Here is an 11,367-nt window from a genome sequence, read left to right on the forward strand (position 1 = left end):
ACCACAGTTGGAGGTGTTTAATGAGTGTGATCGATGTCTCATCTGTGTCTCCTTATCTCAAAAGCAAACATTTCATCAGCACAATGGAAGCTCTCAGCCTTTGGTACACACCGAGACCCCAACAGACAAACTGCACAAACCAAACCACGTATGCAAATAAGACAAAGACAGACATGCCTTTGTTCACATCCCACTCTTACAGAAAGTTTTCCCACTTAGTGCAATAAACACACACCGGTAAGGATGCATGTTAGTGTCTTTGTAGGTGGGATGGGTCGGGTGGAGGTGCATTTGCTCTGCAGACAGAAGAACATGCCAATAGTCCTTACTGTTGTCTGTGAGTAAAGTGATTTCTGACATCTCCTAAATGAAGCCCTGGAGGTGGGGAGGCCTGCAGCGACATCACAGAGCTGCTTTATGACTGTTTGTGTGTGTGTGAGAGAGTTTGAGGCAGAGGTAATGGCTTGCCGTTATAAGAGGGGGTGAGTCGATAAGTGATCTAGCCGATAGAGAATGAGGTGGGAGGAATCCAGCATTGAGTTAAGAGCCAAAATAAGACAAAACCTACAGGTGTGTTTCTGCAGCTCTGCAAAGGAATAAAACAATACCTCTGCATTTTTGTTACTTATCAGCCACCAAATAGTGCCAGAAGTAAAGAAATGAGCAGAGGTAAATATTTTATCTGCAAAAGACATACAGGCAAAGAGGAGGCAGAACTGGGATAAAAAAAAAACAAAACAAAATAAGGCTGAAGTTGCTCTACATTTTACTTAGAGTCAACAAATCCATTTAAAAGACCAAAGGTATTGTAGTGCCAACCCCATATTGTATATAGTTTACTTTATTATTTGCATTCGTATTTTGCATTTCGCTTTAACCTTTTGAAAATGTAGATTGGATTGATTTCGTTCAAAAACATGGGAAGAAGGCAATTTGCAACTAAAGGAGAAATGCTCAAAAAATAAGAAAGAAATTGATTAAAAAAAATACAAGATAAGTAAAAAAAATAAAAGGGGAAAAAAGAAAAATGACTTGTGTATATCTTTATCTATATTTATATCTATATGTTTAAAGTAATTTTAAAGATATAATTATGATAATTTTAAATTTACTTTTCTGGACATTTTTCCAAGCCTAATTATGTAAAAATAATGTTGTTAATCTACTAATTTCTTGCAATTTGCGTGACATTTATTGCAAAGTTTCTCACTGAACTTTTTTTTTACGTTTTCAAATGAAATCAAACCAATTTGCTCAGGGGTCTTATCAGTAGAATCCACTTTTCCCGCAAATAGCAAATGCAATAACAGCAGAAAATTTGTATAAAACCAGCAATGTGGATGAATTTTGAGCTGATTATTTACTAATGTGGCATCAGAGCTATCTGAGATAAGTTTCCTGATAGTTTTTGGATCGTTTTATATGATTCTTTGTCTCTATTACATTTTTTAAATTGTAATAACCATTCATTCTTTATAGTCTACTTTTTTTTGACAAATTCGGTGTTTTCTTCTCCCTAAAGCTTGGCCATTGTTCTACCCACTCTGTGGTAGTTTAACTGTACTTTTTTAATGTAGGGCGAGGCTGATTGTATTCTCACCAGAAATCCGGGAAATGATGAGATAAAGGACCACTGTGTATTTTCTTAACATACTTTTTAAACCTCTGTAAATCTAAGACCTTACAAACCCCCATGAAGCTTTGGTGACCCCTAGTGGGAGTCATGACCCCAGGTTGGGAACCACCTGTCTATATTTACCTGAAAATAAGAATCATGTTTTTGTTGCCTTAGAATGGCTCAAAGTCTGCCATGTTGTTTCATTCATTCATATTTGGTTTATTTGCTTATTACAGTGTGTAATTTATACAATAACAAAAACCCATATTACACTTTTTCTCATAATACGTCTATACATATTATATATATACTCTCCCCTTTTCCTAATAATAACAGAAGCTACTGTAGATACAAATGGTCAACCTTTCTATATTTATCTTTCTTTTTTCTCACAAATCATATTAAATTTAGCAATAACAGAAACAATCAATTACAGTCATCTTAACATTACTCAGAAAATCATAATTCTTCAACAGCAGGCCAGAACGAATGTATCAAAAAGTGGCTCTATAGTGCCTTTTGCATCTTTGCATTTTCTGTGTCAACCATCATTGTTCGTCCTACATGTTTGCACATTGGAGAAATTTTTGTTCTGCAATCATTTTATTAGATTTTTTTAATAGCAACCTTTGTGGCACAGAGGAATGAGCTACATCAGCGCTGTCAGCGGGATCAGATTTATTGTTGCCCCTTGCATTGGATTTGTTGACAATTAGAGAAATGTAGAAAATTGCCAGCTTCATCCTTTCGGGTGTCAGAGGAAAGAGAAGAAGCAGTGGCAGAGTAGATATGAGTATGCAGGACGTACGTTTGAATCTACTGGGGCTGTCATTGACTGACAGCCCTGAAAGCCATCCACATCGCTGCTGATCCTCCATAACATCCAGGGCTTACCTCGTGAGTGGCCTGATGTGTGCCAGCCGTGCATTTTTATACGAGAGTGTGTTAATGTGCATATATGTGCTTAGCTCTGCCTTTAAAAGTGGCTATGGATGGCTAAGCAGAAGATCCAGACATGCACTCACAGCAGCTGTGTTTCTGAATGAATCCAGCGGCCATTGTTCTCCTGTCACTAACTCGTCTCTCAGGCCCAGGAGACACACCGCTGACATTTACCAGACAACCCCCCCCTCGCCCTGCCTCACCCTCTCCTCATCGCCTCTCTCCCACCATCCCCTTCCTCTCTCCTGTCTCATTCTCTCTCTCCTGCTTCTTCCATCACGTCCCTCACTCGCTCACTCCATCTCTCTCTCGTCACTCCATCTCTCTCTATAGCATGATGTGCAGGGACAGATGTGTGTGAGTGTGTGTGTGTGTGTGTGTGTGTGTGAGTGTTTGTGTGTGCGAGAGAGACAGAGTGAGTGTTTGTGTTAATGAGTGGCCCTTTAAGGCTATTAAGATAAGATTGGTACGCCCAGAGTCCCTCATTACCCAGCAAGCATTGCCCCCTACACAGAATGGTAATTGGGAAGGAGAAGGAGAGAGAGAGAGAGAGAGAGAGCAAGAGAGAGGGAGAGAGGGAGAGAGGGTGGGTGGGTGGTAGAAGTGGGAATAATAGGAGGATAAACGAGGGATAATTGGGTGGATCGAGAACAAGAGAAGCGATTGATCAGGTTGATTTGTGTCTGCAGAGAGAGAGTGTGAGGAGAGGGTTAAAGGTCACACACTCTTGTATGTGCACACACGTATGTGCGTGCAAACATGATGCAAAATCACACGTTTTACATGCATGAGTGGATGCTCTTTAGACCTGCAAAATATAAATTTAAAGGTCCAGCGTGAATGATGTTTAGTGGCATGCAGTGCTGAGATTACAGAACTGGAACTTCACCAGTTGGCAGCAAATTATCTTATTTAGGGTGTTTGTTCATTTTGGGCTACTGTAGAATAACATGGCGGACTGTGTAGCAGAGGAGCTGCTCCGTATGTAGATATAAACTCATTCTGAGGTAATGGCTCCCAACAGTTTTCCTTAAGAGACTCATTTCTATCATGAAGTGAAATTATGACCCCTGACTAAATGACGTATTTATAGATATTTCATATTATGTTTAATGCATAGCAACAACAGCACAAAACAGCTGATCAACTGTAAAATTAACCCAAATAATGAATGCAATAACTGCCGGAAGTTTATGTATTTATGTAAAACTAGTGATTTGGATACATTTTGAGCAGATTTTTTCCTGTGAATATTTAATCAGAGACGAGTTTTCCCTGATATTTTAAGGATTTGTCAAATACAGTTTTGTCTGTCTGATAGGACAGTTGCAGGAAATTGTGTAGAGAAATGAGGGATGACACGCTGTAAAGGGCCATAGGTTAGAATCAAACCCAAGCTGCTTATGTGGGGTGCACACTCTACCAGGTGAGCTAGAGGTCACCCCTTTGTACCTTAAATAATCTAAACTAAAAATAACAATTTCATCAATTTTTTTCACAAAAATGAGAAAAGGCCTTGCAACTCCCTGTCAAGCTTTGGCGATCGCAAGTGTCGAGACCTCCAGATTGGGAACCATTGTTCTGCGGTAACAAAAACACAAGAATTCTTAGTTTTAATTTATTGTAAACCCATTAAAACATAGTAATAAACATTAAATACCATCTCTGCCAATAGATGCCCCTAAATCCAACACACTCAACCTTTAAAAGAACACATGCAACACACACATGCACAAAAACATGTACATGGAAACTCAGAGTTAAAAAGTGCCAGATGATTATATTATTAAGGGTATTACTGTTTTATTTCCTATCAGACTTTGTGCTGATATTCACCAGACGTCATGTTTTATGGATGTTTAAAAAACATTTGCATTGTTAGACGGTGTGTGTGATTGACAGTCAGCCTTTAATCCCTCTGACAGTCATTGTTGCCTGTTCACACGTGTAGTCTGTCTCAGAGTGTGTAACACCAGCATCACCTACAGGACACAAACGTGAACAGCTACGTTTATTCACCTGCTGTCCCTGCTCCAAAAATCAGTAACTCAACACTTTTTGGTCACTTTTTTGGCTGAATACTCAACAAAAGTAATCAATTTAAGAAACTCATTTAATTATGCATTCAATCAATTTCAGAAATTTCCAAGAATTTAAGCAAAACCAGTCGCCCAAACGTGCTTCATCTGTGAATAAAAGTATGTAATGATTCATTAAATATGACTCTCTACTGTTTGCACAATCTACAAGCTACATATTACATTTATTTCTAGAGCTCTAAGTGTCGCTATCGTCATTATGATCTCTATAGATGATCAGTTTCTGATGCTAATTTAAATCCCTTTGATTCGTGAAGCTTGCACGCAGTGTTAAACTTCCACCGCTCTGTTCACAGCTTTGAGAGCGTCGACTAAATGGACTGACTCAGGACATATTAAGTACTGAGAAAATTTGAGAATGATGATGACTGGACACAGAGCAAGTGTAAAAATATTAATTTCACTGTCACCCTTCCCTGACTTTGTGAGTCAGAGGCATTAGCAGTTCTGTGATGTTTATTTCTACAAGACGCACAGTGACGATCCATCATTGGAGACAGATTCTCTGTATTTTTGTCTCTGTTTCTGAGCTGATGAATTTACCAGCTGTTACTCCTAAATAAGAAACAGGTGAACTGAAATGACTAATGTCCTTTTAAATATGTAGATAAAACTGAAGGTGAAATAAAAAAGTGGATGAGACATTTATTTCTAACCTAGATATTACGTACCAAACTTTTGGAAACTATCAGGAATAGCCTCTTGAAATGCACCGTCTTGTTTCAGATGGGTCCATCAGAATGAAAATATTACAGTATAAGCACAGTTAGAGGAAACATTTAACAAGAAATAAAAGTAACAGGATAATCAAACAATACCAAATATGACAACAAATAAAAAAAACAAACAGCAAACAACAACAAAAATCCATCAGTTTCCCTCAGGACCAGCTGGAAAGTGGTTTTCTCTAAAAAAGATAGATAGTAGTCTCGGAGGAGATTCCCTAAACTAACCTGAACATGAAGTTCAAATTGTGGCTTTATATCACCATCAAGTGGCAGGACTGTGTACAACCACCAAAAACACAGAGTGGATGGATTAAGAGCTGAATTATGTGAGTGAGGACAGTTAGATGATGTTTTGTTCAAGTAAAATGATTAATATTTCTCCATATACACAAAAATTTCTGTCTTCATATTGCGTTTTAATTTTAGAAATTCACAGGTACTGTAGGTACACCTGCAGGGTCACCTGACCTGCCGCGTTCCCACAGCAGTTGGAATGAGACACACAGACATTGTGAACTAAATACACAAATTAAAACAGAGCTGCACAATGTTAAATAAATAATGCACACAGACAGAGCATACAAGCGTGCACAGTCCTCATACATTTTTAAACTGCATCTAGATTTGCACCTGCATAAAAATACTCATATTATTGGACAGATGTGATATAGATGTGCCAGATGTTTGTTTTTGTTTTTTAATAAAGAAAATGCAGCTGGAAATTAGGATAACTTAAAGAAAGCAGTTGGCAATTAAAGGCATGGAGGGTATTTAATTAGCAGCATCATGCCAAGTGTGATTTTAGGTAACATGCTGGCATCGCAGAACCAAAGGAGGCCGACAGGCTTGTAGCACAACAGTGATGGTGTCTAGTGTGGCAGCACTTTATAAACAATAATATGGGAATAACTGAATCATTTACTGTCCCTGATAGATGGTGACTGATCCTGTTCTCTGCTAGATGGAGTAATGAGCTCTCAAATGTCCTTGTTTTCCCAATTTGGGGAATTTGGCCGCTGTTGTTCTTTGAGTCAGCTGCTCACTGCTATCAGCTTCTTTTTAAATCTTCTGCAGTGGATCGCAGGTATAACATGTCGTCAAAATGTCTCATCTGTGTTGCGCATGATCCCGTCCTGCCAGCTGTCTCATTTATACAGACATTGTTTTGGCGCTGTTACTTCCTCCATACCCAGCTCAGAGGCAAGACAATTCTAATTTAGTTATGGCACAAATTACTAAATTAAAAATAAATAAATAAAAATCTGCAAAAAACAAACCCTTTTCATTCCATGCTTAGTGGGCCCCCTGCCATAGGGGCCCTGGTTAATCAGTCCAACACTCCCCCGAATATTTCGCCCCTGTTTACTTCAACAGTATATAGGCTATTTTGCTGTACAATGTGAGGTTGGCACTGTAATACTATAACTAACCTGCATCTTGCCTCTGTCCCTCTGTTACGCCTACTTCCAAAATACAAAACTAATGCAAGTAAATTACTGTTTGATTTTGACTGCATTTTTACGGCAGTCTGTTATAGTGTAGAGACTTGTTTTTGGTGATGTCTCAGGAACCTAATCTTTCTCAAATCCTGTTTATGACAATAATTTTATTTCCAACCAATTTACTTATTCATTTATTTCCTTCCTATTCATGGTTTTGTATTCCTGGCTTTTGTGACACTACATGTGATGTAATCCATATACTCTAAATCTCTGAATGACTGAACTGTTTTACACATACCCTCTCTGTTTTTGCCCATGAGGCATAATCCCCAATTGATTGATCCTGATAACTGCACGTAGCGGCTCCTCATTGGCTGTTACTGTGATTGACTGAGGAGAGAGAGCAAGGGGAGGCCGGGCGAAACCATTCATCCGGCCGATACTCCGACTGAAAAATATGTCGAGATTAATCAGCTATGCAATGCATCTAGATTCGGATTTCAAAGAGGATTATGGGCGTGTGTGTCTAAATTAGATGGTGCGATTACAAATCTTGGTAATTTCGGATTGGATTAGCCTCTAAATCACACAGTCATCGGCGCTGAATCCCCCCACATCCCTGCGCGTAAACAGCCAAACAGGCGGTGGGGATGCGGGGATGATTTTTGATGACGCTGCGATGGCTACCTGCGGAGATACCGAAATTCAAACAATAATGAGGATCCGCTTTCATTTCAAGTCGGATTAGTCGTTCAAATCGCTTCTTTTTTGGATATAATTTGGCCATGATTTTCCTGCGGAGGCTCGCGCAGCTGATGGTGCTGCTGATCCAGAGCGGATGGTGGGGGGTCGCGCCGAGCCCCACCGATGAGGGAGCACTCCGGGCCGGCCACGGGGAGCACGGAGAGCCGGGACACCAGGAGCCCCATAAGGACTCCTACAGCACCTTCGCCTCCGAGTTCCTGGAGTCCAGATATCTGTCCGATGACGGTAAGGATATGATGCACTGTACTGAAGATTGGTGGATATTGTTTACATGTTACATGCGTAATAAACAAACTTATAACACACAAGCTTAGAGTGTAAACCAGAGAAATGAAACAGAGACTGTAAACTGAACATGTGCTGTTAATGTGCTCTTACATCCAACCTATCTGCACTGTGCAAGGCCTTTCAGCACCCAGGCCAGCTCCCCGGTGGTAGCTGCCCACCCCCTCTTCCTGACACACACACACACGCACACGCGCACACACACACGCGCACACAGATGGCTTGCCTCCCCTTAGTTCAGGGATGCTAAACTTGCTTTGCTTGGGGGCCGCTTATGCAAAACAACAGCAGGCCAGGGGCCAGTAACAGCAGCCCCATACACGTTTTCAGGATTTTAGGACATTCTTCGATTTAAGGACCTGTCCAGGATTTTAGGACATTTCTGGGATTTTAAGAGAATTGTAGGATTTTAGGAAATTTATAGGATTTAACTCGCTTAGCTAGGGGGGCACTTAAGCAAAATAACAGGAAGCCAGGGGTCAGTCACAGCAGCCCCAATACATGTTTTTAGGATTTTAGGACATTTTTAGGATTTAAGAACGTTTCCAGGACTTTAGGACAATCGCAATCAATCAAGCAATCAATCAATTGTTTTTGTGTGAAACCAACAGAGTGCTGATTTTGCATCTTGCAGGTTATCCGTTCCCCACCGCCCCACCAGTGGATCCCTTCGCCAAGATCAAAGTCAGCGACTGCGGAGTAACCAAAGGCTGCATAAGGTTAGAGAAGGACGCATCTTTTGCCCGCTCTCACTCTCTGAAACAGGAGCAGTGCAGCTGTTCTCCCTGGAGCTGCTTTATTCTGGTTGCTGTGGCCTGACTTCAGAAAGCTGGAGCTAAACACGGACTTCTCAGCTGAGCCTTCGTTCTCTGAAACGTGGATGGCATTCATTTAAAAGTGTCCTAGTTTTAGACTACCATGATTTTCAGAGTATTGGGAAACTTTGTGTGCAGTGGCTTTAAAGTGAAATTATTTATTTGTTTATGTACAGATATGGGAAGCCAGGATGTGATGCAGAAACGTGTGACTACTTTCTGAGTTATCGGCGCATCGGGACCGATGTGGAGTATGAAATGAGTGCAGACACAGACGGCTGGGTGGCTGTAGGTTTCTCCTCTGACAAGAAAATGGTGAGCAGCTGCACAACAACAACTTCGACCGTGGGACTGTATTAAAGGATGCTATTTTTCTGTGTTTGTGTGTCTAAGTGACTAATGGAGACAACAACTTTTTAAAACTGTCCAGTATATAGAGAGAGTGCTGCAGCCTGCAGCAGTGAAACCAGTTGCAATGTAATCTCTACAGGCAAGTGTGCACCGTCAATTTACGTCTACTTGAAGTGCTTGTTTTTGCCACTAACAGGCTCAGATTATTAGAAATGTCTGACAACGTTACGGTAAATGACCCCACAGAGAATATACAAACAGATCAGTGAAAGATAAGGAGAACATGTAGGGTCCTTTCTATAATGTTGTCAGACACCTACAACAATCTGAGCCTGTCAGTGTCAAAAACAAGAACTTTTACTGGAAATAAATTGACAATGCCAAATCGCCTGTGAGGATGACATTGCAGCTGGTTTTTGAAACCACTGGCAAAGGTGCAGAGGGTGGGGCTCACTGCTGTCTGTAGTTCAACTCAATTTTACAATATATGTAGTGGGGGTCCCTGCTCCGTCTCTCTTTAAGCTAAAGGGTCCTTAAAAAGTGGAAGACACCTGGTGTAGTCCATCATCTATAATGAAACAAACAAATATGTTGAAAATAAAACATCTTTTGCTCAACATGACTTTGACATCCAGCTAACATGCGGTTCATTATGATGGAGGCAGTTTTTCAGTTGATATGGTGAACTGGTGTTTATCGCTATAAACGCAGTTTGCCAGACAGTTAGTGTTTTTTTTTTCCCTATATTGCTCTATCCAACAGGAAAAAGTCTCTCCATTTTTCTATAGGCTGATGCAAAGGTTAGCATCGCCCCGGTTTCCTCGTCAAAAAGCCTATTGGATTTCTCCATTGGATTGTAGAAAATAAGATCAGTGGTAAACAAATGTTCATGATACACATTTTGTTTAGTAAGATAATCTCCACAAATGAACATCACTTAAGATTTTTGTCAAACTTCACAATGGTTGCGTCACAATCACTACAAGGCTGTGTTCAGTGTGATGTCGTTCTGTAGCCACTTTTTAGCAACCGCTTTTTTAAAGACATATAAAATCCTTTAAGTTCACAAATGGGTTATTTACTGACGTATTTTAAGTTGTAGAACAAAACATGAAAGTCTCTTAAGCTTGTGCTAACCACAGAGCTTATTTCAGGCATCTGACCAAAAAACTAAATGTTTAGATGATTAGTTGTACACTCAAAACATGTTTCCAGTATCATTGTATCACAGTTCTTTGGTAGAAAACACAGGTCTTAATGCACTTGCATGAATAAAAATAACATTTGTCCCAGTTATATATATATTTTTTATCATACTTACCTTTTTTTTAAATGTGGCAATTTGTGAATAAAGCTCTTCATCCCTTCCTGTTTCCTCAGGGAGGAGATGATGTCATGGGCTGTGTCCATGACGATAACGGACGGGTACGAATTCATCACTTCTACAATGTCGGCCAGTGGGCCAAGGAAATAAAAAGAAACCCTGCTAGAGATGAAGAGGGCATTTTCGAGAGCAACCGGGTGACTTGCCGTTTCAAGCGGCCGTTATATGTCCCCAGAGAGGAAACACTGGTGGACTTACACCTGTCCTGGTATTACCTGTTTGCATGGGGACCTGCTATACAAGGTGAGTGATCAAGCTTTAGCATCATGTCTTTTTTTTTGTCTTTCATGACATCTTACGTCGTCTTTCCTTCTTCAACAGGTTCCATCACGAGGCATGACATCGACAGTCCGCCTGTCAGCGACCACATGATCAGCATCTATAAGTATGAGGACATCTTCATGCCTTCTACAGCCTATCAGACCTTCAACTCTCCCCTCTGCTTGCTGCTCATAGTAGCTCCCACCTTCTATTTACTGATGGGAACGCCATGATGAAGCACAGCAGAGCACATAGTGGGGTAAAAAAAAAAAGCAGGAAGAGAAGTAGCAATAAATAAGTTGTCTGATGCCACATTCATGTGTGCACTTTGCACAAAGAGACATTGTATTACATATATTAACCCTTTGAAACCTGGATCGACATCACTTTTCTTCTGCTGCATCTAGTTGCCTTTCAAAAGTATTTAAACCTTTAAAACCTGAGCAAAGTTGGTTTGATTTCCTTCGAAAACATGCAGAAAAAGGTAATGAATAACTCTGTGAATATGCATATATATATATATCTATATATCTATATATCTATATATATATATATATATATATATATGTATATATATATACACATTGGGGGAAAATGTCCACAAGAGAAATTAAAAATAGGACACGCACACCCCTTGGATACATCTCTATCTCTTTACAGGGGAAGATGTCCATAAA

The 11,367-nt window shown here is 40.1% G+C and overlaps 1 protein-coding gene across 1 annotated transcript; it reads left to right on the forward strand.

Annotated features, from left to right (window-relative positions):
- Positions 1-7,253: 7,253 nt before the first annotated feature.
- On the forward strand, positions 7,254-11,061 carry LOC121946216 (DOMON domain-containing protein FRRS1L). The gene is made up of 5 exons (XM_042490703.1): positions 7,254-7,819; positions 8,514-8,598; positions 8,871-9,009; positions 10,426-10,672; positions 10,751-11,061. The coding sequence occupies exons 1-5, from the start codon at positions 7,615-7,617 to the stop codon at positions 10,921-10,923; spliced, it is 849 nt and encodes a 282-aa protein (XP_042346637.1). The 5' UTR covers positions 7,254-7,614; the 3' UTR covers positions 10,924-11,061.
- Positions 11,062-11,367: the final 306 nt, after the last annotated feature.

This window comes from Plectropomus leopardus, chromosome 7 (genome assembly GCF_008729295.1).
Source record: "Plectropomus leopardus isolate mb chromosome 7, YSFRI_Pleo_2.0, whole genome shotgun sequence".
NCBI classification, from domain to species: domain Eukaryota; kingdom Metazoa; phylum Chordata; class Actinopteri; order Perciformes; family Serranidae; genus Plectropomus; species Plectropomus leopardus.

Excerpts from the sequence above, each read along its gene's own strand:
- LOC121946216 (XM_042490703.1), top strand. The coding sequence starts at position 7,615 with ATGATTTTCCTGCGGAGGCTCGCGCAGCTGATGGTGCTGCTGATCCAG. Across the intron at positions 7,820-8,513 it reads CAGATATCTGTCCGATGACG|GTTATCCGTTCCCCACCGCC; the intron begins GTAAGGATATGA and ends TGCATCTTGCAG. Across the intron at positions 10,673-10,750 it reads ATGGGGACCTGCTATACAAG|GTTCCATCACGAGGCATGAC; the intron begins GTGAGTGATCAA and ends CTTCTTCAACAG.